Source organism: Hyaena hyaena, unplaced genomic scaffold (genome assembly GCF_003009895.1).
Source record: "Hyaena hyaena isolate Hyena2069 unplaced genomic scaffold, ASM300989v1 scaffold_123, whole genome shotgun sequence".
NCBI lineage: Eukaryota > Metazoa > Chordata > Mammalia > Carnivora > Hyaenidae > Hyaena > Hyaena hyaena.
The window spans coordinates 3,168,146-3,194,635 of record NW_024080756.1 but is presented as its reverse complement, the minus strand read 5'-3'; the positions used below and the strand labels follow the sequence as shown (position 1 = coordinate 3,194,635).

At 39.6% G+C, this 26,490-nt stretch overlaps 2 protein-coding genes and 1 long non-coding RNA gene across 3 annotated transcripts in view; 1 reads left to right on the top strand and 2 right to left on the bottom strand.

The window, feature by feature from the left end:
- Positions 1-240: 240 nt before the first annotated feature.
- Positions 241-1,599, bottom strand: LOC120235203. Its single transcript, XR_005529339.1, has 2 exons — positions 1,513-1,599; positions 241-1,137 (listed from the first exon to the last, which is right to left on the bottom strand). It is a non-coding gene; the product is annotated as an uncharacterized LOC120235203 (long non-coding RNA).
- On the top strand, positions 1,321-15,580 carry CD164 (CD164 molecule). The gene is made up of 6 exons (XM_039237389.1): positions 1,321-1,625; positions 4,456-4,539; positions 6,100-6,171; positions 7,503-7,538; positions 11,435-11,491; positions 13,008-15,580. The coding sequence occupies exons 1-6, from the start codon at positions 1,448-1,450 to the stop codon at positions 13,172-13,174; spliced, it is 594 nt and encodes a 197-aa protein (XP_039093320.1). The 5' UTR covers positions 1,321-1,447; the 3' UTR covers positions 13,175-15,580.
- A 7,306-nt stretch (positions 15,581-22,886) lies between these two features.
- LOC120235220 (coiled-coil domain-containing protein 162-like) overlaps positions 22,887-26,490 on the bottom strand; it is a 57,385-nt gene continuing 53,781 nt past the window's right edge. Inside the window, exons 15-16 of the mRNA XM_039237412.1 lie at positions 25,460-25,587; positions 22,887-23,040 (exon numbers count right to left, since the gene is read on the bottom strand). Of these exons, the coding sequence (XP_039093343.1) occupies positions 22,930-23,040; positions 25,460-25,587 (239 nt within the window). The 3' untranslated portion in view covers positions 22,887-22,929. The remainder of the gene's footprint in view (positions 23,041-25,459; positions 25,588-26,490) is intronic.

Genomic DNA, 26,490 nt, shown 5'->3' with positions numbered 1-26,490 from the left:
CATTTACGTACTTGGCTGCACCCTCATTGGCTCAACCATTGTCAAGTTCTTACATCCAAGCAAATCTTCAACTAGTGTAATTAATAGAACAAATGTTCATAGTCACAAGGGTACAAACGAGTCCCACTGGTTAGATTCTGGAAAGTTGTGAAGATTTTAAGTTGGGGGAAAAAATGGTAAAACGTTTATGGAGTCAGCTTTTTTGTTTTTTCATAGCAAGGCAGATCTCAACAAAGCAAATAATGTTCGTGTTATTTTATTAGAGTAAATGTGCATAATGAAACTTGCACGATAAACGCAAATAACTGAAAGCAGATTGCATTAAAAATACCTTTTATAGCCCAATTTTTTTACTATTCAATATAAGCATAGCTGCAATTGTGAGTATTTTGTGAGACTGGGCATCAGATGGCGCTCACCCTTCTAAAAGCCTGAGCAGTGACAGACTGTTAACAGGCATTTCGAAATTCAGCCCTGTTGTCAAGCACCATGTTCCAGTCAAGTCACTTTTTCTGAGTCTCAGTTTCCTCACCTGTAAAGTGGGGTGGGAATGGACCAGATGCATTTCTAACCCAGCTTGTCTTTGACTCTCTGTGTAGTGGTGGCGTTGACTGGCTTCCGCAACCAAAGGCCGGAATAAAAAAAATTCGTAAAAGGCAGGTTGGGCAAGTGTGAAAGAGGTAGACGGTGCTCGGCTCTGGCTCGAAGGCAGGAGGCTGCTTTCGGTGTTTTAGCCGCTCACCCTAGGTGGGCGGCAGAGCAGAAACTCAACCACGTGGTTTCTTCATTTCCCTGGGGGATCCCAACACGGGGTTACTTTCAGAAAAACCAATTTTCAAAGGAAAGAAGCGCGGGTCCCACTAAAGTTCTGTTGAAGCACCCTCGGAATGAGGGAACACACCGCAAACTTAATTCACGTCCCGTTCCTAAGTGCACCCAACGGAAACCAACGCCCGGGGGACACAGGTCACGGAATCGAGGCCCAGAAAGTCACGTGGGATCACGGATTTACAGCCTCGCTGGTCGCTCGGGTGGACGCCGAGCGCCACCTCATGTAGGTTGTTCCATTCAAGCCAGGGTCGGAGCGCTTAGTCTACTGCAGGAACTGGAACAGCCCAGCTGCGTCCTGGTGGTAACCTGAGGGCAAAAGAAGTAGTTAACTGCATCTGCCGAACTTTTTCGCTATATTTCAGTCGCTCTGAAGGACAGCGTCCCTCGATTTCCTCTCCGTGCCCCTGTTTCCCCTCCCGTAGGATTCCAGTTGGTATCGTCCGCGGCCCGCCCCCGCTCCGCCTCGCCCCCGCACGCCGTGGCCTGGGGGCCCTCACGTGACCCCGGCGCGTTCTCGCGGGGGGCAGACTCTCCGAGGCGGTGCCGCAGGGGACAGAGGGACTGACGGAGCGGAGTGCGCCGCAGCTTTCGCCGGAACATCAGCGCGGAGGACGTGATGTCGGGGCTCTCCCGCCAGCTGCCGTGGGCCGCCGCCTGCCTGGCCGCGCTCTGTGTACTCACCGCGGCTCAGAGCCCCTCCCCGGACCCGAACACGACTACAGCTACGACTTTAGCGACCACCAAGATAGTTCCGACGTCGCTGACAGTAACGCCGGTCACCATTCCAGCACAAGGTGGGCGCCGGCCCAACGGGCTTCCTGCGCTGGCACGCCCGCCGCCCTGCCGAGCCGCCTGCCCTGCCCGCGGTGCGCGCGGGGCCCGCGAGGGCCGCGCTCCAGCAACATGGCGGCCCGTCCGAGTCCAGCCGGGGCCAGGCTCGGGCTGGCGGGGGTGGGGGAGCGCCCCGGGGAGAAAGGGCGGCCGAGCCTCCGTGGCCTTTGCCACCCCGAAGTGTCCAACGCCGACATGCTTTTAAAAAGTGCCTCGTAATCCCCAGTCTCACTTCTCGCTCGAAGAGGGGACGTGGCTTCCTCCCGCGGTGGCGGCAGTGGGGTTGATCGTGGGGCGAGGCGACTCGCCTCCAAAGTTGGCGATGAGGTTGAACCCCCTCTCTTTGGGATTAATCGTTTGCCCACCTAGGTCCTGTCTCCGAGAGGAGGCTTCTCCGGAAGTTGGAGAAAGAGGGAAAGAAACTGAAGACGTTAATGTAGCTAGTGTCTCCGACTTCGGTCTGAGAAAATAAGTTGCCTGGGATCTAACTGTATTGATTTTGCGGATAGGTGTGGGATATATTCGAGATTTGCCCAGATTTGATTCGAGTAATTAAAACTTTACACGTCTTGCTATATGCAAAGGAAAAAAGTACCCATTCGTGTACCCAATGCTTCACATATCCTTTTTGGGTATTTAAGGCTAAACTACAAGATAGATAGTGAAATCTAAGAGGACGATGGGAGTTAAAGTAACTCTGCCAAGAGCGTAAGTTTAGTTTATTGTGAAGCTGGGATTGGAACCCAGGTCTGTTGATTTCTTAAAACCCCATCGAGAACACAACCCTTGTTAAGCTCTGCAGTCGATTTGGGTACCGGTTGAGGCGTTCGTTGAATAGGCAATGCCTTGACAAAACAAAAGGGAGGGGAAGATAAGTTCAAGGTAAAAAGGTGAAGGGGCCTAGATATTTAAAACCTGCAGTTTAGTGTAGTTGTTTATCGTAGTTAATATTGAGTAAGGAGTAACTGGCGTCTTGACTAAAGAATTGCTGTGAAATGTCAAGATACTTACCTTGGCTTTTTCTTTTTCTTTCTCAAGCTGATCATACTATTCTGCGGTGTCTTCCCTTGGTTTTCTTGTTATATAAAAGTTTAATTAAATGTAATAGTAAAGTTCAAAAATTGTTAAATGAGTAAAGTAAATCGCAGTACAATACTGGATATTCCAACTGCACTGTTCTTAAGATGATAGAGCACAATATGTTTTGTCTCTTGACTATTTGCTAGTTTCTTCCCAGAACTGTAGTTTTGGAGTGTTGTGTGTATTTTTCCAAGAGAAGTCTGGAGGTACCCAAGTTAATTGCCTTTTTGTAATTGAAAGTTGTGCAAAGGAGGTGTTTTGTTTTCTGTAAATCGGAGTTGGATCAGCTTCAATCTAAAATGAAAGGTAGCAAGTTTGGTTCATTGTAGATAACATTGACTATGCTATTCAAACATTAATCATCAGGCACAAAAGATTTTAGACAACTAGCTTTTTTTTTTTTTTTTTATCAGTATACAGGCCTCTACAGAATTTATTTTCTACTTTGTGAGCCCCTTATTCAGGGTATTATATATGTCCCAGTCTCTGATGAATACTAGTGATAAAATATTGAAATGCATTGCCTCTGTGCAGAACTGTTTTTTTGTTTTTTGGGGGTTTTTTTGGCACGGGGAAAGCAAATATGAATGTTTTTGGAGGCCTGTAGCTTCCAGGAAAATGGAGAGAGCCCTATCCTAAAGTCTTTTGGTCATTTGGCTTAAATTATGGACAAAACCCCTGCTAACTTGTTAAATTATGTGTACATGGATGTAGCTCCTTCCAGATCTTGTTTCTTACCCTCCATTCATGGAGGACCCTGGAAGGAGCAGGTCGTTCATGAGTTACAAATCTCTGAGGTTTTCAGAGTGGGCATCATCAGGAGCTTGGGTTCAGCCTGTAACAAGTCTTTATTACTGTTAAAAATTCTAGTGTCACAGCTGATGTGTTAGGGCAGTGATTTCCCTGTGTGTAGTGTTGGCTTTATAACATAGTCTTTTTTCCTAATTTTATTTTTTAAGGATATTTTTAAATGGCTCAAGAAAGTCTGAGCATCTGTGAAATAGCTGACCTGTAAAAAAAAAAAAAAAAAAAAAAAAGGGTTGTCTAGATAGGTACTGAACCTTCTCACTAGCTTGTGGGGTTTTTTTCCCCTCCCCTTTCTCTCGAGTTTACTTCAGCTTCACAAGTCATTTATAATATTTGGAAATTTTTATTAAGCCCGTTTATGAAGTATTTGTGTGTGTTTGGTTAAGAAAAAACAACAGACGTGTAACCTGAACTCTACCAACCAAAGTTTTAAGTGTACAGTACATTATTAACTGTAAGGACAGTGTTCTACAGAGAGCTCTAGAACTTTTCATCCTACTTGAAACTGTACCCTGCTTGAACAGCAGATCTCCATTTCCCCTCCCACAGCCCTGGCAGCCATCATTCTACTTTCTGCTTCGGACTTTGACTACGTTAGATACTTTATTAGGGGTAATCATGCAGTATTTGTCCTTTTTTGAATGTCTGATTTCACATAACGTCCATAAGATTTATCCATGTCGAGTGTATGGCAGGATTTCCTTTTTTATGGTTAAAAAAACCTGCAAAATAATATAGCACTTTTTAATCCATTTCATCTATCAGTGGGTTATAAAGTTTCCCCATTTCTCTGAATTAGTAAGGTTACTACCATATGTAATGCTCACTTTTGTGTAAAAAAGGTAGGTGGGTACAAACTCAAAATGAGTTATCAATTGATTGGTTTCCTATGCCCCTCTCTACCAGATATCTGTGAAAACCGCAATAGCTGTGTGTCCTGTTTTAACGCTAGCCTTGATGCTGCTCCCTGCTTTTGGATAGAATGTAAAGGTAAGAAGTCTTGGGATTGCTTTAGTTTTGAGAATGCAAACTTTTTTGTTTTAACATTTTAAGGTATTCTACAGTGCATTCCTGAACATTTGAAAATTATGTAGAAAATTTGGTATAGTGTGTACCACTTATTTTGCAAGTCAAATACTTTTCCATTAAAGTGCCTATTGCTTCACATTTCCCCTAAACACTCTGGTCTCCCATTCTGTCTCCACACCTTTAATCCCTTAGACTGATAATTAAAGTTCAGTAGTTTTTACTTATTTATTTATTTTTAGTTTATTTATTTTGAGAGAGACCGTGTGTGATCACGTGGGCGAGGGAGGGAGGAGGAGAGGGGGAGAGAGAGAGAGAGAGAGAGAGACACACAGACCCAAACAGCCTGTGTGCTAATGTTCTTAAACTCCAGAACCTTGAGATCATGAAGTGAGCCATCGTGAGTGTGATGCTTAACCGACTGAGCCACCCGGGTGCCCCATGGGAAGAGAGATTTTAAAACTTTGCAAGATGGAATGGTATAGGTGCACTGAAATTAGCAGTGAAAGAAAGTTGTGAAATTTTTCCCTGAAAATCGTTTCCTAGAAAAAGGAGGCATTTATTTTCTGTCACTTATAAAATTGGATACTTAAATATGGGAGAAGAATGAGATGGGAAGAGAGTAATCTTTAATTTGAGGGATAAAGAGCTACTTGAAGATAACTTTGAAATGCCAATAAGGCTTTTGTTAGGACCATGGAATTATATCATGTTCTGTTTTTTTAATGTAAGGTGGTTGCATTTTTTTCTTGTCAGTAAAATAGTCTTACCTGGTTTACATGTATATATAAAGAAAAAGCTACAACTATATGTTAAGCTTCTTTGTTAAAAAAATGTGAGATTTGTGGATATTGTATCACTACATAACAAAGTTGAAAAACTTCTTTTAAAATTAAGGCATTAACTTAATTTGGAGTAAAATTAATTTTTTGTTGGTTAAGAGTCACTTTTTTTTAAAGTCATGAAATGGAATTTAAGAGCACGCCCTCTCCTCCTTGGGACTTGGCCTGCTTTGGCGGCTTGAAAGCCCTACTATAGCATATGCTGGGGAAAGGTCTCCCTTACTCTTGCTACAAGTCAGACCATCTAGGAAAGCAGTTTTAGAAAGTGTAGCTGACCAAAGCAGAGATCTGGAACAGAGGTCCTACTGCTGCTAGCCGGGCATCTCCTGTGGTGACTAAGCCTTTATTAAAGATCTTGACCATTTCTCCCTACTGACCCAGCCCTCTTTGTGGATTCTAGCAACCTTCCCTGCATAGTAGTCATGCCACAGTTCTGTGATCTAAATGTTTTCTGATTCATCTGTTCAGTATGTTTATAAGGAGTTTAGAAGAATATTTGGAGGGATCCGATGTAATACTTCCCAAACAGTGGGGAAAAGAAAGTAAGTTATTTTGTCAGTGTGTGGACTTAAGTATTTATGCCTGCGTTTGATTTTTGGAAGCAATTCTGGAGCTTAGTAACAAAGTCACAGATAATATAAGCAAGTGATTGGTGCTCTGTGTCTTTCCTTCTCCATAACAGACAAAAGCTACTGTTCCCAGAATTCAACAGTTAGTGATTGCCAGGTGGTGAATGGCACAAAATTCTGTTCTGGTAAGTATTCAATTGGCCACCGGGGAAAGTGGCCAGAGAGGTGAGGAAGATCTTTGCCTCTGGAAGCCTTATTTCAGTATCCAGTGTCAGTCTCAGGAAATAGTTTAAATTCCTAGATGAAACAACTGATTTTTTCTAACAAGATTACAAATGGATAGGGAAGTCAGTTTGTAATTTGGTGCATAGATAATAATTAAATAGAGCAAAAGAGGTTTCTGGAATGTGTCAGTAACCTTGAATGACTACCTGTAACAGTGTACTTTTAGTAGGCATTTTCCATTCAAACTTGACCTTTGTGACTGAGAATTTCATTAGTGTGAGGCCCATTATCCCTTATGTACAGTGAATATGGTATAGTTTAGGTGGTGAAAGAGCAAACATCTTTAGTATCTCTTTTGATATGTGTTAGAATACACTAATAACTGTCAGACCTGTGACTTCATGGTAATACTTCCTAGAAACAAGATTAAGTGAAACATTTTTTTAATGCTTGTTTATTTTGAGAGAGTGAGTGCATGCCGGTGGTAGGGGTGGTGGGGAGTCGGGGGTTGGGGGGTGGGTGGAGAACAGAGAGAGAAGACCAAGCAGGCTCTGAGCTGTTATCGCTGAGCCGACAAGGGGCTTAGTCCCACCAACTGTGAGATCATGACCTCAGCTGAGATCAAGAGTCAGATGCTTAACTGACTGAGCCACCCAGGTGCCCCAAGTAAAACATTTAAAAGGTAATAGTTTAGAGAAAAATTGAATAAGTAATTCTACTTATTTGATGATGTATCAGAGTTAGTTCGGGCTATAAAAGGTATGAAACCCCAAATTAGAGTGGTTTAAGCAGCAGACAGACTGACTTCACTTGTATGTAAAGGAAGTCTGGGCTCAGGTGCATCTAGGGGGCTAGAGTAGCAGCTCTACAGCCATTAGGAACTCAGGCTGTTTATTGTCATTCCTCAAGAATATCTTTGACCTTACTCTCCAAGGTGAGTGCTCCTTTTCCAGCCATCAGTTATTAGTCTTCCTGCCAGCAGGAAGAAGAAAGAGAGAGGCCCACATCTACCTTACAGAAGCTTTCTAGAAGTTACACTTAGCTATCTAGCTGCAGGGGAGGCTAAAAAATGTGTCTTTCCTCAGGGGAGGAAAGTGTCAACCTTCGATTGGTGCTTCTATTTCTAAAGAAGGGGAGATGAATATTGAGCAGCTGTCAGTCTCCTCCACAAGGTGGTACTGAAATGCAAAAATTATAAAAATGGTATTCAAATGACTACAGTTTGGAAAATAGTGTAATAGATTGTGATATTTGAGATTGCTTGGACTTAATGTTTGTTTGTTTTAAATAGAACCTGAGCCGACTCCGATGCCAACCAATTCTACAGGTAATACAAGAAAATTAACTCTTTCCTCTTCTTCAGGACTTGTAAGGCCTTCTAGTGGACAACTTTTTAGTAATTAAGTACTTAAAAGTTGTTAGTATAATTTAAAAAATTAGTAGATATATTTAGTCTCGGACCATAATTACATTACGTATGAATTGTCTGTGACAGTGACACGTTAACTCCAGTGTTTCACATTCATTGAACGTGGGGGGATTTGCTGTATCTTTGGACATTGAGTTCACAAACTGCTTTTTGTGGAAATCTTGGAAAATACAGAAGCCTCAAGGAAATTAAAATTCCCTATAATTTCCATCATCCAGAGGTACACCAAAATGTTTTCAGTGATAAAAGTTACTCCAGTCTCTTCTGTGTGTATGTCTAAATAAATACACTTACTGTGAAATTGGATAATGTGTTTATACATGTTTGAATTTGGTTTTCCTCTTAAACATTGTCGTATGCGCTTTAACCATCCTGCACTTGGTTGGATAGTTAGGTCATCTGTTGTTCTCCATGTTCTCCATGCAGTGGATGTCTGACAGGGAAGTATTTGCTGTTATCTCTGATAGGATTGATTCAAACAGCATTCCTAGATCAGAGGATAGAATTATTTTAAGGCTTTAAATACTGATTGCTTTCCAGAAAGACAGGCTTTTCAGCCTAAACAACTGGAAAGTTTTTCACTACACCTTCAACAGAGTTAAATAATTTCTCCTTTTAAAAATCTTGACCAAAGTGATAGAAGGAGTAAATCATTTAAAAAAAAGTCTACTCCAGCAAAGTACTAGGCTAGATGATAGGGATTGGAGACAGAAGTTAAGACAGCATTCTGTCTGTCGTAGGAACTGTGAAAAAGGTAAGTAAGCCCTGTGTGGTGAGAGGCTCGTAGGAAGGTGTGTATGTGGAATAACATGGCATACGTAGTGAAGGAGATGTGAAAGAGTGTAATGAGATGAGGCAGTTGCATTTGGAGTACACAGTGAGGAACAGTTGAGCTGGACAGTCAACAGTCAAGAACCAGGTTGGTAGGAGACGAGAGAACACATGGAGATTAGGGAATTCTGGGGAACTCCTAGGGGAAGAGTTGCAGACGTATGCAAATAGACTTAGGAAGTAGAAGGGATAGAACTTGATGGAGGTGATGGCCGCAGCTCTTCGCCAGCAGTACAGGTTAAGTTGATCAGTAGGCAGCAGTAGTGTCCACAGGAGCAGCTTGTCGAGACTAGCTGTAGAGTTCAGAACGAAACTCTACAGAACAGTAATGTGTGTGAGTTGAGGAGAAAAAGAGGACTGGAGAGAAAACTGAGTAGAGACTGGCAGAGAAGTGTGTTCAAGAAACTATGTTTTAGGTATAGTTTTTCAGAGGAAAAAGTGGTCCAATTTAACAAGGACCGGAACTCATTTTGAAAGACTTCGGTAAGCTGGCTTGTTACCAGGTTTTGCCGGCCGTCTGTGCATAGCCTCTTCCCTAGCTACACGTTTAGTGATACCATGTTGGTAGTTGAATTACAGTGGAAATACTCATGCCCTAGACATCTGCAGATTTCGCTGGCCTTTCAGAGAGCACTCAGTAGTAGCACCCATTAGAAGTCACGGACTAAGGGGGCGCCTGGGTGGCTTAGTCGGTTAAGCGTCCGACTTTCGCTTGGGTCATGATCTCGCAGTTCGTGGGTTCGAGCCCCGCGTCGGGCTCTGTGCTGACTGCCAGCTCAGAGCCTGGAGCCTGTTTCAGTCTGTGACTCCCTCTCTCTCTGACCCTCCTCTGCTCACGCTGTCTGTCTCTCTCTCTCCTAGAAATAAAATAAAACATTAAAAAAAAATTTAAAAAAAAAAAAAAAAAAGAAGTCACGGACTAGGAGGATATTAAAGACTGATGAAAGCAGAGATGTTGAGGGCAAATTAGTTTCTCAAAGGTGGGATGTGAACCAGAAGCTGGAGGGGGGAAACAATTTCTATAAAACCATTGTGGGTTCACTTTTAATTTCTTCTCCATGGATCTTGATGTAGTTTTCATGTTTGCTCTGCACTGGGTTCTCCAGCGAACTACCATGGAGTCCTCCTTGTTTTCTCTCTTTGGGTTCTGTAAAGTGGAAAGAAGCCAGGCTTGCTTACAGAACCTGCACCAATCAAATGGCAGTTAGTGGCTGGAAAACAGACCTTTCCATGGTCTCTTCATACCTACTGTGGAAAGAGAGCAAGTGAGAAATTAAGTGATTATTAAAGAAATGATTCAAAGGCAATCTGATTTATGTAGAAAGGTGTTCAGTGGGGTTAATTATAATAGTCTTCTGCCAGGACATAAAAATATAATAAATATGAATGTTTGTAAATAGTATCTCACAACAGAATGACTAAATTTTGTCGAATTTGGTGGGAGTATTCACAATATATTAAGTGGAAGACATACTACTTAAGTTCTAGCACATTTTTTATTTTTTTTGTTACATACATGGCCTAAGAGAAGTGGCTGGCTGGAAGCAACATATTACTCTGAATGATGAGATTACTTAATTTACTGTATTCTAAATTTTTCATCACCAGTAGCGACTTTTATATCTGCTGAATTATTTTTTTTTAATGAACTATAGGTCATTAGAGGTATATTCCCTACTTCAATCAAAAAAAGTAAAAGTGTGTGAATCTTTTGCCTGTTTACAAAAAAGAATTAGTTTGTGCCATGTTCAGAGGGCTGTTCATGAGAATCAGATAGCAAATTTGTAAACTTAACTTTCTCTACCATCTATTGTCAGACAAAGTTTAGTGATCATGTCATAAGATTGAAAGGAATATATGTTTAATTTGTAAAGTGTTATTTTGTGTGTTACACAGGATTTATAAGCAATAGAAACTTTTAAAGGATTAAAAGTCTGAAAATAATCATACCCTTTAATCTAGGAATTCTCTATAATCAGTCCTATCAGAGATGAGATCAAATATTTCCCTGCAAGATGTTTATAGTATGGAGAAATGAGAGGTGACCTAATTGTCCATCCAAGAGCAGGGTAGGTAAAACGTGTGCAGCAGTGCTCATAGTGAGAGAAAAGATACAAACATGTATGAGAATATCCCATTAGTATTTTTAACATATCTTTTATTAGAATCTATTAGTAATATTAGTGCTAACAGAGGTCTGTTAATACATTCCTTTAGTTCCTAAAATGTGTTTACATTCAAATTAATTCTCACAAGCATTCATTTCTTTACAGGTATTTTCAGATAAATAAATTATTGGAATTCATGTAGTATGGTAGACTAGAGCTTACCCCAGGCTCTTATAATTTAAATTGGGTCTTTGGCCCCTGAGGACCTGCTCTTTTATAAATAAAATTTTTTGGAACAGAACCATGCCTATTGATTTGCATGGTGTCCTTGGCTACTTTTGCACAACACAGTGTACAGAACCTAAAATATTTACTGTCTGCCCCTTTAAGAAAAGTTTACCAGCCCCTTGAAATAAAGAAGATAAGCCTATCATGATACCTACTTGAGAAATACTGAGTTGCACTTGTTTATTACCATGACTTTTTAAGTTAAAGTTCTTATTATAGAAAAAGGTTATTTATAAAAACAAAAACCTATATAGTCCTTCAATTAAACAGTAATTCTTGCCCTTTTGTTGTTTTTTTGTGAATTTATCCAGATGTATACATAGATTTCATAGTTAACCATGTACATAGATGTTAACATAGAATTTTATGATTGATGTTTTCAGAAGCATTTAAAGGCTAGTATTCTGGCTGTGTAGATAAGTTAGTGAACCATTAACTGGAGCTTGGCTTTATTCTTTATAAAATGGAAACCATGTCTAGTTGGTAGCATTATTTTTAAAAGACAAATTGTTAGATATTCAGAGGTTTGGAAATTGAGGTTTTTAAAAAGTTTTGTTTACATTCCAGCTAAAACCACAACTCTGCCTTCCTCTTCTACAACTACCACCACAGCTACTACATCAGGTAATTGAGGTGTTTTTTAAGTGAGGTAGGATGTGTGTGCAACATTGCCTTTTACTACTTCTGCCACCATTTTCCAGTTTTATTCATAAATGGTTCTGAGGTAAAGCTCATCTCGTACATTTTGGAGGACTGAGACAGTAGGCTGTTAGAGCAGTAATGGTAGATTTGCTGAGAGTCTTGTTTTTTAATATGTAGGCATGACATGTGACAGTTAAATGTGATAGTGTTTCTCCAAAACCCTTTTAGTACACCTTGTAGGCGAGATCTAGTTTTTTATAACTTACAAATTAAATACTGATTAGTTGTGTGCTATGTTGGGTCATGGCAATTAGAGTGAAGATAATAATTCTTAAAAGTGCATCTGAAGAGTAACTTTATTAATTAGTTGATTTGATGTATTGTAAATGAAATCTTACTCAGGTTATGCCACAGAACATTGCTGGTTATGAATCCTCCTCTCTGTATTTAAAATAGTGTTCTTTTATGGGTTTTTAAAATTCTTTTGGCTTATTCTTAAGCTACCTTTCTCTTGGTTTCAAGGAAGCCATTTTGGCTTCACAGGAAGAAATACAGAACAGTCGTAATTAACTTTAAAGTGGCCAGCTTATTCTACAGCCACCATAACTGGTGTTTATTTGATATTCTATTTAAGGAAAAAAAAATTTATTTTAAATATGAAGCTGCTTTTTATTAAAATCAATGGTGCTCTACTTGAAACGTTTTACTCTTTGAAAAGAAATTTATATTTTCTCTTGAAATATTTTACTCTTTGGAAAAAGAATTCAAACTTTTTTTGCTTTTTTTCTTATGGTTTGCTAATACTCATAAAATTTGCAGAGCAAGATTTAATAGGAGCACCTGGGTGGCTCAGTCGGTTAAGCCTCTGACATTGGCTCAGGTCGTGATCTCACAGTTCGTGGGTACGAGCCACGCGTCGGGCTCTCTCACTCACTCTCTTGCTCATTCTCTCTCTCTGAAATAAATAAAACATTTTAAAAAAAGATTTAATAGTAAGGTTTTTTGCTTGTTGGAATTATAAATTGCAGATACTTAAGGTGGTTTTTGTGATTTGAGGAATTGCAACCAAATGTTTACTTAACCTTATATAGTTAGTAAGATTCAAAAGTTTATGAATTTTGAATATTATTTACCATATCAAATATTAATATTTACTCTAACACTTAACTAAAAATATATGTAGTCTGAAGAAATTGCACATTTTTAAAGTGACATGTTCCCAGGGCATAATTTATGTACCAGTAGAATCTTTTGCTATTATCTTCATATTTGAATTTGTATGGTAGCATTGAGCACTTGATAATTGCTGGATGGAGTGAATGGGATTGATAATGATTGTCTCCCTCAATTAGGGATAAATTCTGGCTGTAAAGACTTGACTCAAGAGCCAATGCTTTATAGAATTGAACACATGGCAAAGTAGCTCCGGTGGGTCTTGAAATTACGACAGAGGATCCTGAGACTTACGAAGTGTTTTTTTTCCCCTCTTGTTTAACAGGTACAACTAATACCACTTTAACTCCGACGTCACAGCCTGGGCGGAAGTCTACCTTTGATGCAGCCAGTTTCATTGGAGGAATTGTCCTCGTCTTGGGTGTGCAGGCTGTAATTTTCTTTCTCTATAAATTCTGCAAATCGAAAGAACGAAGCTACCATACTCTGTAAACAGACCCATTAAATTAACAAGGACTGGTGTGTAACTCACTGAAACCAAAATATTATCTTTCAAGATGTCCCACGTGGAAGACGCTATTCCAGGATCTTTAAATTTTCAAAGGATGCGTATAGGATGTTTTGGAGCATCGTCCTTGAAGAAAAATCACTTAAATCATTTTGCTCAACAGGAATATTTAAAATATTCTGCATGAATCCTTGTGGCTGTCTTCTTTTATTTTCAATGGCTGCTGCTGTGGGATTATGTTCTCTCTTCTTGACATACCAAATGTAACTCTGTAAGTGATGGAAAACATTGTCCTGCGCAGACAACCTCATGACTCTTTTGGCAGTTTAAATTTAGTCCTTTTAAAGCCTGAAAGCTGCATTATTTTCATCCTAACTCAGGATGTAGTCTAGTGACCAGAATTGAGAAGAATGTGCCAAATGAGCATCAGTCGGGCGGACTTTTGGCTGTCCTTTCAAAAGTGGAATAAATCTATAAATTTAGTATCCTTAGAGTAAACTGTATCTTTAGAGTAAAATTTTGTGCTCGATAGCAGTTATTTTTTCTACATTAGAAATAAGATGCCACACAGGGAATTACATTCCAGATTTAAAGGAACGAATGGAAAGGATACAAATCATTAAAGAATAGCAGGTTATTGTTCATCCTTGTAAAGCACCTTATATCACTGAGAAAATAAAGAACAGTGCCTTAAAAGACAGACTGAAAGGTAGACTGTAACTTAAAATGTTTGTGATTTGTTCTTTTACATTAGGGAAGGTGAAGGTTGGCCTGATGACCTGTTGACAAGCTGTAGTAAACCTGCGTGTAGATACCATACTGTTAGTATTTAACTAAATCCTATTTTACTTCAGACCCGAGCAAGTGAAGCAAAAATTAGATATTCCACAAAGCTGAAAACCTTCACATATTGAACCTCCCAACATTTTTCTTAGGCTGTTAAAAAGTATAAATCTAAAATTGGTTTAATTATATTTTCCTTTGTGCTTCAACACTGTTGTGCCATGGAAGGATTTTCACCAAGCTTTCTTGAAAAGTGACTTTTTTTCTGAGGCAAGAAGGAAGAAAGTTGGTTTAGAGTCATTTACTAGCTCTTTAATGAGACAATCATTTTAAGTTTTGAGACCAGAAATTTGACCAGTGTGATTTTAGAAAATCTAAGGAGTTTTAGCTGACTGGATTACTGTAGATTTTTAATGATGAATGCCCTGGACAGACATACTGTGCCTCCTCTTTCTTTCTTTCTCTTTCACTCCTGCTTTCTCCTCTCCCATCCTTTCTTCTTAGTTTCTGTTCCCATAGCATAAGTAGCATGCATACTTTAATTTTTTGTTTAGTTTTCTTAGGCAGCACTAGTTTTTTTCAGTTTTGGAGGGATACTTCTCCTCTGCCTTTGACATATTGGATTAGTTCAGAGGTTTACATTAGTTTTAAAAAAGCTTTTGCTTTTCTAGGTTATTAAAGGTTTTTAGTTTCTTTAGCCTGTAGGGGCTGAATTTAGCACTTGGTTTTCAGTATTTTGTAGTAGGAAATGACAAGTTGCTTTGGTCCATTTAATTAGCCAAAATTCTTACATTTAGATTATATTCAAGGATCTTAAAGTGAAGATTTACTGTTTCTTTGTTACTTGCTGGTACAGCTAAAGTTTGTTTTACTTGCACATTTGTACATACACCTAATCTTTTCAAGTGCCTTAATTGTTTAAAATCTCTGGCTTCAAAGGTTTTTGGGAAAAGGTAGGTTTACCTCACATTTTTGTGTTTTCATTAGTAATATTCATTAGTAATTCTAGGAACCTCACAAAGACTTTTATTATGGTGCCATGGCTGTTAGTTTTTAGTGAGTGCTAGAAGATCCAAGATTCATCTGAAACTGTACAGAATTTCCATTCCTCCCAAAGTGGCAAATTTTAGCTACAGTGGTATAATTATCATTTACGTAGATATGAATACCTTATTACACATTAATGTCCATACAGCAGTTTTTGTGAAAATGTAGCTGAATGGCTCCTTCTCATCTTCTGTAATTTTGACTATTGCTCTAATGACAAAACCATAGTATGAAACCAGTTAGATTTTGCAAGAAGAGCTCTTACAACAGAACTCAGCCTTTTCCCCCCTTTCTTGAGCAATTTACGATCTTGAGCCATTAAAATTTTGTTGTTTTTTTTTTTTAAATCCAGAAGGTATATAGAAACCTTTTCAGATTTTCTTCTGATTTGTTCATGTGGATGTAGTTCTATCAAAACACCTTACTGTACCTTACAGATATTTGTTGCACAGGCAGACACTGCTGTATTTAGAAATTTCTATTTCAGTTCATTAAAAACTGTAAAACCAACCTGTATCATGTACCAAACTGATTCAAAATAAATCTACATGTTTATTGAATCAATCTGTTCAATTTCTTATTAAGTGTTTATTTTGCATTTTGATTATGGAGTTTACTGGTAGTGAATTTACCTTATCAGTCTGTTTGAATATGGGTTGTGTACTCAATATATTGTTATACCAGCAGACAGTAGCTAAGATACACATTCACCGGTGGACAGAGCTTTAGAAATTTGTGGTGCTTTAGTGTTTACAGCACTTTAATGATGTTTGTCCATTGTCTTCTCAATTGCATTGTTCTCTGAGAAATGGGTCATCTTCATCTTCTGTTACTCTGTACATATCTTTGTTTTCCTTTGTTGCTTTTTAAGATTTTTTTCCTCTATCCCTGGTTTGAGCAATTTGATTATGATGTGCTGTGCTATCATTTCTTGTGTTTGCGGTTTGTTGAGTCTTGGATAGGATATATGACTTTTATCAGATTTGGACATTTTTCAACTATTTCTTGAAGTATTTTTTTCTGTCCTTCCCTTTAAAAAAAAATTTTTTTTTTAATGTTTTTATTTTTGAGAGAGAGTGTGAGTGGGGGAGGGGCAAAGAGAGGGAGACACAGAATCTGAAACAGGCTCCAGGCTCTGAGCTGTCAGCACAGAACCCAATGCAGGGCTCGAACTTACAAACTGTGAGATCATGACCTGAGCTGAAGCTGGGGTGCTTAACCAACTGAGCCACCCAGGGACCCCATCTTTCCCTTCTTTGTTAGGAATTATCCAATTACACGAGGGCTGCCAGAAGTTGATCCCCATGCTGATGGATGCAGTTTAATTTTTTAATATTTTTTTTTGTTTTTGTGTCAGATTACTGTTTTCAAGTTCACTAATTCTACAGTCTAAATCTAATGTTAGTCTTATTCAGTGTGCATTTCAGCTGTCTTCATTTTTAGCAGTTCATTTTTCGTGGTTTCTATCTTCCATGTCTACATATTCAGTCTTTAATTTTTGATCATACAGTGGTGTTTTTTTTAAATGTCTATGTCTGCTAATTCTAATACTGGGTCAGTTTGGGTCTTTTTGCTCATTATGGGTCATACTTTTCCTATTTCTTTGCATTGCAAGTTGTAAATTTTAATCTGTTGGATGCTGGTTGTTTTTGTTCTGGGACACAAAACAGTTTGATCCTTTTAGGTCTTGCAGTTAAGCTTTGTTAGGTGAGAACAGAGCAGCATTTATCCTAGGGCTGATTGTTCCCCAGTTCTGAGGCAAGACCCTTCTGCATACCTAGTGTCCCTGGATTGTGGTGCTTTCTAGTCCGGGATAGCGGGAACAGGCTCCATTCCTAGCCTTGGGTGGGCTCCCACGTACTTTTTCCTGGAATGCTCTCCCAGCCTTGGGTAGTTAGCTTGTGCAGGTGCTGACCAATATTTTGCTGAGACTACTTTGCAGATCTCCGGAGTTCCTCTTCTGTGGCTTTCCACCCTGGTCCTTTGCTCTGGGAACTCCAGCTGCCTTCAGCTCCCTTGACTTTAACTCCATCTCCTCAACTCAAGAAGTCCACTGGGCTCTGTCTGAGTGTCCTCTCCCTACGTTGCTTAAAAATTCAAGGCAGTAAGCTGGGTTGATTGTTCCCTTTCAAGAATCACTGTCCTTTGCTCAAAGTCCAGTGTATTGAAAGCCACCTTTGTGTGTGTGTGTTGTCCAGTTTTTCAGTGTGAGGGTAAGTACAGTTTCTTACTTCACTTTGGCCAGAAGAAAATGTTCAAGATGAGGATTTTATTTTATTCTGTTTTCAAGAGGATTTTAAAGTCTTGAACTACTCAGCATTAAGTATTTCGACTTTGACCATTCCCCAATCCCTTCCATTTCTTGCCCCCCATCTACTCTGCAGAGGTAATTACTGGAACTGGTCTGGTGTGAAACTCCCCCCTCCCCCAGCATTTTTAATGTACTATATATGTACCTTAGAAAATACATAATGTGGATTTTTATTTTAACCTCCTGCAACTTCCTTTTGCTCACTACTTGCAGATCTTTACAAGTTAGTGTATGTAGCTCCACCAAATTCTTAAATTATCGGTTGGCATATGTAGTATGAGTATCATAAGCGTCTATTGAAGGATAGTAGGTTTGCAATTTTTAGTTTTTACTGACACTTCTGCAGAGAGTATTTTAGCACCTTCCCCCTTGTTTATGTGTGCATATCTCTAGAGTAAATGCAGAGAAGTGGAAATCTGCATCATAGGGCTTACACTTTGAAAATTTTAACAGACTGAGATCGCCTTCCAGTTCCTACAAGCGAGAGTAGCAGTGTGTTTTCTATCTTTTCCATCTGACACTGGCAAAGTTAAATTTTAATACTCTGGTGAATGAAATGATTTACTTGCTTACTGTCCTTAATTTGTACTTCCTCTGTGAATTGTGTTTTTTCTATTGTCTTAAACTTGTAGAGTTTTTTATTTTAAAATATGCTGGGTGTTAATCTGTGGTCTGGATTTTCATCAGTCAATATTTCTTCAAGTCCTTCTCTCCGATTATGGTGTCTGTATCACCAGAGTACAATCAGGAGACAAGCCACATAGTATGAACAGAGAAAGTTTGGCATAAAATATTAACTATTAGAGTGGATTGGAGTGATGGGGCATATTATCTGTAACACTTTAAGAAAAATTTGCAAAGCAGTAAAAAATTCTAAACAATACTGGCATAGGAAGTATAAGAGGTGGCCACCATCTGAAGCTGAATTCCAGCTTCCTCAAGCTGACTTCCAGAAATAATTTCAGGATACAACCTTGGCTCTCTGGATGAAATTTGTGGTACCTGCAAACCCACTGCCAGGCAGCTATGCCTGAAGAGGTGTTATCCCTGTGGTAATTTGTGAAGTCATCCAACGGCATGCAGGGTAAGCCCAGCACAGGAGGTACCACCCCAGTGATACTCCACTGCTAAGATGTGTGCACTGCTAGAGTTTTGTCCAGAACCAGGAAAAGAAATCCCTCCAGTACCATCTACTGATAACACATACTACCTAGCAAAGAAGTATTCACTCATGGTTCAGCTCTGTTTTCATTGTAATGGTGGATCAGGCAGCAGGTGGATTCAAACCTTAAAGCCCTTGTTTCTGTAAGTTATGACCTCCCACTACTTTTTATTTTGCCTTTGCTGAAAACCTCAGTTCTTCCTGGTGGAACCAATATGTCATACAGACCTGTCTATAAACCTGGCTTAATTTGTTATTGGCCAGCTAGTTGTTAGAAACACCCCAGGCCAGAGGTATTGACTGAGGAAAAGGGTGCAACAGAGGTTGGTGTTGAAAGAATATGAGCCACATGTTCATGGTCTAGCTGTACCTTTCAGACCTGCTCAAGAAGTTAGGTCAATTGTAGACTATTTCTATTGATAGATTGCTGCTGTGCATGCTCAAGTTTATGATGAGGTGGATACTCCAACATCAAATCATGATGTGAAGCTCAGGCTACATGCTCACCTACTATCCCATGGTTAGGTAGTAAGTCTCAACCAAGACACAAAAGGAGAATAGTTATCCTCAGAAGAGGGCATAGATTTGCTTCAAAACCTTAGGGTTCTGCCCTGTGATTCTGTTTGATAAAGGCTCCATACATGCCAGGATACTTTTAGTCTCATTGGCTTTGCTGGATCTTAGGACCTATATGGCAGCACAGCTCATAATGTAACTCAAATTCATGACAGAGCCTTCTCTTGCTCTGGTCCCCACTTAAAGTTGGTAATCTTATACATAATTTTATTGGTGCGTTGAAATAGCAAACAAATATGGTACATATTAATTTCAAAATCCAAAAAGGCCTACTGTGCATCATGCTTTTGTTTTTCATGGTACATAGTGTGAGACGAAGCAACATGTCTTCTTGGAGGGGGATATTTAACATGCTCCAAAACGTTGTTCCCCTCCCCCCACCAAGAAGCTTCGTTGGGGTTAATAGCCTTAAATTTTTGTGGAATTCTGTCCTTTACCTTCTAGTTCTTGTATGTCTTACTAAGGCACCTAAGTACTTACTACCTCCTATTCATTGTATCCAGTCAGCATAATATGATCAACATAGTGGACCAATGTGATTTTTGTAGACTATCATGATGATCAAGGTGTCTACAGACTATATCATGGCAGAGAATGGAATTGACAAAGCCCTAAGCCAAGACTGTGACAGAATACTGCTGTTCTACCAGGTAAAAGCTAACTGCTCCTCATGGTCCTTACAATTTGTTATGGAGCGAAAGGCATAACAAATTAGGTCAATAATTGCATGACAAATGCCAGGAGGATATTTATTATTTGCCCCAGTAAGATACTACATCTGAGATAGCAGCTGCATCTGGGATCACTATCTGATTAAGGTGTGAATCTGATAGTCCCTAGTCATTTTCCAAGATCTACCTATTTTCTGCATAGGCCAAAGTGGTGAGTTAAGTGGTGATGTGATAGGTATTATCACCCTTGCTTCCTTCAAGTTTTGATGGTGGCATTAATGTCTGCAGTTTCCCCCGGGATGTAATGTTGTTTCTAAGTTTACTTTAATAGGGGAAGTTCAGGGGCTTCCAATTATCCCTTCCTACAATAATGAGACTTCAACTCATGGGTTAGAGAAACTTTCAGTTGTTAATTATGTCTATTCCAATTATACATTCAGGAACCACCCCTGGTGGGTCCATAGACCAACTGAGTTCACTGTAATTTGAACCTAACTCCTATTACCTCACTGTAAGCCTTCATTTTGACTGGTGAGCCACAGAGTGTTTTGGGTTCCCAGGAATTAGAATTAGAGTAGTGCCTCTTCTTCACCAATGGTCTGAATATTTCTTCCTTTCTGATGAACAACTCTAGCAAATGATAGAAGATCCCTTAGGAAAATGTTTGGATGATTTACAATGTGGTGCGGGGTCCTTCCTCAAGAGGATCCAGCCTCCCCTGCAGGCAAGAGGTCCTGCTTAGTCTGTGAACTGACTGAGGTATGGAATCTGGGTGAGAAACTATGACTCTCCACTGTGCCGACGCAGGCCAGGCTTTGACTAGAGCTTCTCTTCTTATATAGATTGATTAGTATTTCTAGTTGGCTGTCCGTATGTTTTCATTCAGGGGAACACATTGACCAGCAAAGATCCCTCTGTGCCAGGTATGTAATCTGACTACTGAGCTGTCCCTGCTGCCCTTTATAATAGACATACACACCTTGTCCTTGGCAATTGCCTGCTGCTATTCTAGGATTGCATCATGACCACTGAAATGAGAGAGCCCATCTCAACAGCAGTGAGAAATGACAAGATTGTGAATTCAACTGCCATTGTAATTTAGCATTCTGCACAATTAAGACGTGTGCTTCATTATTAGCACTGTTAGCCCTGTGACTACAAGAAATAGATTTTTTAAAAGGCTACTGCGGAAGCTCTCTGGTTTTCAGACTATGATTTGAGCCGAGAATTAAAGGACCAGTGCTTGTCATTTTCTTCTTAAGTGGTGAAGTGCATCCAAAAGAGACCATCCCACACCCTGGTATTTATGGTCATCATTACTGCCATGAGAGTCAGTGTAGTAGCAATTTGGGCTCCCAAGGCACACACTTCAGTAGGTACTTCACCACAACCTACCATGGATAACAGCTTGGTTGATTGTCATGTCACTGCACACAAACGATTACTAGCATTCCATTTCCTATCGTCAAGGAGCTCAGCCCTGTGCTCAAGCCCGAGAGTGCAACCAAACAACCCCCCCAAATCCCACCTTTGTGAGTCTGCCCCCAGCATCCCTCCACTGCTCGTATCAGTTCTATATAATTCATGGGCCAATTAGGAGACAGAAACACCCAGTAATCAAACTGGGAGAAAGTTTAATATAAGGAATTATTAACTGTAACAAGGGATTGAAGTAATGGGAAGAATGGCTGATCAGCAATAAAGAGAGCTCCGAAGAATATAGGGATAGCAGATATAGTGAGCAGCCGTCACCCTCCAGGGCTGACATCCACTGGAGAAGGTATGACCTCAGTAGATGGCTCACTGGCTGGCGGAGAAGTTCACTGAGGCTGTGAAGCAGCCCTCACAAAGGAGGCGCAGGAGAAAGCCCTTCAGGAAGGGCACCAGGCAGGCCGTGAAGCCACATGCGCTACAGAAACCTGATGCTGCAGAAGCCACACCCGCAGCAGGAGCCTACCTAGAGAGGCACCCCAGAAGCTAGAAAAGAAACCCTTCCTCCTCCAGAGTCCCTCCAGTACTCTCTATTGACAAAGCTTAAAATCTTGTAGTTGGTGAAGAGGAAATATTTTCATGGTCCATCCATCACAGCAGACAGGATGAATTTAGAGTTAAGAGCTCATAAGCTGATAACTGGCACCATACCTTGTCATGCGGAATTTTTTTTTAACATTTAAAAAATTTACTTTCGAGAGAGCGAGACAGAGTGGGAGTGGGGGAGGGGCAGAGAAAGGGAGACACAGAATCTGAAGGAGACTCCAGCCTCTGAGCTATCAGCACAGAGCCCGACATGTGGCTCGAACTCACCAACTGTGAGATCATGATCTGAGCTGAGGTCGGACACTTAACCGACTGAGCTGCCCAGGTGCCCCTGTCATGCTGAATTTTTAGCTTTGATATCAAAGTCACCAATCTTCCTTCTGGCTTTTTTTTTTTCATGTTCTATTTCAGAAATATGTTTGTATGTATGTCTGTGTGCGTGTGTGTGTGTGTGTGTGTGCATGTGTGCATATATATCTTGAACCCAGTCAGAATTCACTATGTGTGGTGTAAGGTGATAATTTAACCTACTTTGAATAGACTCAACCTTCTCCTTAATTTGAAAAGCTACATATATCATATATAAATTTATGTATGTAAATGTTTCTCTGGCCTATTCTGTTCATTCATCTACCTATTTATTCCTTCACCTAAGATACATTTTCTTGTCTGAGCAAAAGACTTTAATTAGGATTTAAAAAAGTCTAAAGAGGGTTTTAGTATTTGTAGGAAGAATAAAAAAAACTGTTAAGAGAGGACAATGTTCTTAAATGAAACAAATAGAAATAAGTGCTTTGAAGTTTGTTTAGATTTATCTCTGTTCTGGTTTTTCACTGTTAATGTATACCACTTAGCAGCAATGCCATCTCTCCTGGCTAACACACCATCAGTAACCTAGAACCCATAATGAGAGGCTGCAGGTTGAGTGAAGGCAAGCCCCAGGTTGTAGAAATGCAAATCAACTCTTAGGTCTCAGAACGTAAAGCCACCTGGGACTTTTGGGATGTTACCATCTCAGTCATTCCATACTATCTGCTGATACTGATCATCAAAATTAGATAAAGGTTTAATGGAGGTTTGAATTATGTTTATTCATTCAGATGCTCAAAGAAAGAAAACTTGGAGGGTATATATAGATTACCAGTCAGGTCCTCATGGGATTATGGATGGAGCTGTGTGAACTTGAAAAGCTGAAAGGTGAACATTTTCTTCCACATTGGGTAGAACGACATTGTCAATCCTTTTTTTGTGTTTAATAGGTACCTGGAATATAAAGTTTAAATAGATATTGGAGATATCATTAAATGTCACTGTTACTTCTAAGACCGAGATCATTTGTTCAGTCCAGGTTAGGCCATTTAGTGTGCCTTCTTTTTGTATTTGACACTTGTCATAAAGTGAATAGGTCAAGAATTAGCCTATCAAAGGAAAGCCTTTTTCAGCTAAGGAAAAAAAGATATCCCATATGTGGAATAATCTAAAAATTCCTTAATATTTTATCATTTATGTTAATCCAGTGTTTTGCTTTGTTTCATTAAGAAAATCATTGGTCTTACATTCCAGCCATGTATAAATTCTTCTTCAATATGCATTTATCTGATTTGTCTTAAGAAGTCAGAGCTTAGAGAGATTTGAAGAGGCTCCAATTCTTTTGTGCCTTTCCTGGACCTTACACTTATTGCTTGGGGTTTCTATAGTATACACGGTCCCACAAAATACTCCCTTATCTATTAGGGTTTATTTAGACCATCACACTTCTGAATCTTTCAAATACAGTGAATCTCCTCTGATGCATTTAGCTACTTAAGCAGCCTTCTGGATCATGCGTTGTGATTACCAAACTCCCCCACAAACAGCAACATTTGCTTTTGGGAGTGAAATGGAGATGGGGGGAGTCTTAAAAGCTCTTTTTGTTCCATACACACCAACTGAATATTGCTTCCTTTTGGAAAAGGCTTTTGCAGAAACAAATAGACATATACTAGAATCTTACGTTTTGGTGAAAGATGACCGCACAGAGATTGGTAAGTCAAGCCAAAGGGGGGCATTAATAATGTGGCACGATTTGGTCAAGCATCTCAAAGGCACGTTCCTAATCTGTTTCTTCTCTGTGTATGACTCTTTTTAACTGCATGTTTAGAAATACTGTAGCAAATTTTTGGTCCAACAACCAGACTATCAACTACAGAATTACACCCTCAAAAGAGACCTTAAAATGGCATATTTCCCTGACAGAATGATTAAATCTTTTCATTTTCATTTTCATTTTTCTCAAAGCAAGAGGGAATAATTTTAAATGTGTTGTGTTGACATAGAAATGCCTGGAGGGGATTCTGAAAAACAATTGGGCAAAGATGTAATACTTACTAAAGTAGTGCAGAGAAGGCAGTGGAAGAGGGTGTAAATGTTGTTTTACATAAACTAAAAGCTGAAAAGTTAAAAACAAATCTTCATATACATGCTATACCTGGACCTAATCTGTATGCCAAGAATTTCTTTGGAGGGTAGATTTCTCACGTTGTTGTTGTTTGTTTAAGCCTATTTATTTATTTTTGAGAGACAGAGACCAAGTGGGGAAGGGGCAGAGAGAGACTCCCAAGCAGGCTCCATACCAATAGCACGGAGCCTGATGCAGAGCGTGAACCCACAAACTGTGAGAACTGCTGGTTAATTATTGTAGATGATTGAAGAAAAAGAAGAAATTCAGAGACAGAACATAGCAAAATGTTGATAATGACTTCCACATTCATTTATTTAAATAAACACTTTTTTAAACTAGCAGCATCAGATCTCTTATTTGAGTTCCTGGGCACAGCAGAAAGTTTCAGAAGTCATTTTAAAGACATGTGAGAAATGGGGCACTTGGGTGGCTCAGTCAGTTGAGTATCTGACTCTTGATTTTTGCTCAGGTTCAGTCTCACAGTTCTGGGCTCAAAGCTGAGCCAAAATCAAGAGTCACTTGTTGACTGGGTGTTGCATGTAAGCAATGAATCATAGGAATATATGCCCGAAGCCAAGAGCACACTGTATACACTATATGTTAGCTAACTTGACAATAAAATAGATTTTTAAATAAATAAATAAATAAATAAGTAAATAAATAAATAAATAAATAAATGTAGTTGAGTAAGTGCTTTTGGGCTGAACTGTTTTAACATCAGAATTCTATTATTGAGGAGTAGCATCAGCAAGATGGCAACGTAGGAAACCCTGGACTATCCTTCTTCCCACAAACACATCGATTTGGCGAAATTCCATGGACAAAGCCCCTTTATGAGAAATCCAGAATTTTATTATCTAACCCAAGTATCTAGATATGAGCCTGATATATGTTTTTAAGGTTTATTTATTTTTGAGAGAGACAGAGAGACAGAGCATGAGCAGGGGAGGGGCAGAGAGAGAGGGTGGGAAACGCAGAACCCGAAGCAGGCTCCAGGCTCTGAGCTGTCAGCACAGAACACAATGCAGGGCTCAAACCCACAAACTGTAAGATCATGACCTGAGCTGAAGTTGGACGCTTAACAGACTGGGCCACCCAGGTGTCTTGATATATAATTTTTTAAGTTTGACAAAACCTAACCTAAAGCCATAATTTCATTATCATTGTTTCATCATATGATAAATATGATATCATTTACATTATCATTGTTTCACATATATAATCAAATTTATCATTACTTACAGTTTCCGGCCTTTGAATCCTTCTTGTTATTTTACTGCTCATAAGATTAGTCTTTAAAAGGTGTTGCTGGGAGTATCGGAATGATGTGGAAGCGGAACTCAGGGAGTACTCAGCCCGAGATATAAGGCCTATAATGTTAAAAATGTTAAATTATATCTCTGGTTGCAATGTATGGACCCAGATTTAATCCATAAAATTTTACAAAAGCTTGAAATGGGCATCTAATCCAGTTTTGTCAATTTTGAATGAGGATGTCAAAACCTGCATGGAATCTTTTGCCTGAGGGTCACATGACCAAGTGAAAGAGAAGAACATGATAGGTGATTTGGACTATGGTGGGTAGGAGTGGACCGACTTAGAGATATTCAAGTTAACAGGACTTGGTAATTAAGTGATTTGCAGGATGACAAAGAATAGCTCCCAGATTTCTGGCTCAACCAACTGGATAGATGTTAATGTTAGTTTATGGTGGATTTTGTGTCCTAGCACGTATAAACTCAATAATAATGGTTGGTTACAAGATTAGAAGGCTAGATGGGTAGGATATATGAGTATGTAGAGAGAAAGCAGATAAATAATAGTTCAGCATCCCTGAAAAGCTAGAAGCAAATGGGATTTCGAGCATTGGGACTGACCCAGGGAAGAAATGGGGCACATTTTCCATTTTATTGGAAAGGACCGAGAAGCAGCTGAATATCTAATGTCAACGAGCTGGGGTCAAGAAATAAAGGGGGGATCCCATGTGATGACTTTTTTTAACTTTTTAAAATGTTTATTTATTTATTTATTTATTTTGAGAGAGAGCATGAACAGGGGAGGGGCAGAGAGAGAAGAGAGAGAGAGAATCCCAAGCAGCCTCCAAGCTGTCAGCACAGAACCCCATGTGGGGCTTGAACCCATAAACCATGAGATCATGACCTGAGCGGAAACCAAGAGTCAGATGCTTAACCAACTGAGCCACTCAGGCACCTTCACGCCCATGTGATGGCTTTTAATTGCTCTGTGAAACCGGAGGTAAAGTCTTGGCTGGG

Coding starts and splice junctions, on each gene's coding strand:
- CD164 (XM_039237389.1), top strand. CDS start 1,448: ATGTCGGGGCTCTCCCGCCAGCTGCCGTGGGCCGCCGCCTGCCTGGCC. Junction 6,172..7,502: donor TGGCACAAAATTCTGTTCTG/GTAAGTATTCAA, acceptor TGTTTTAAATAG/AACCTGAGCCGACTCCGATG. Junction 11,492..13,007: donor CACCACAGCTACTACATCAG/GTAATTGAGGTG, acceptor CTTGTTTAACAG/GTACAACTAATACCACTTTA.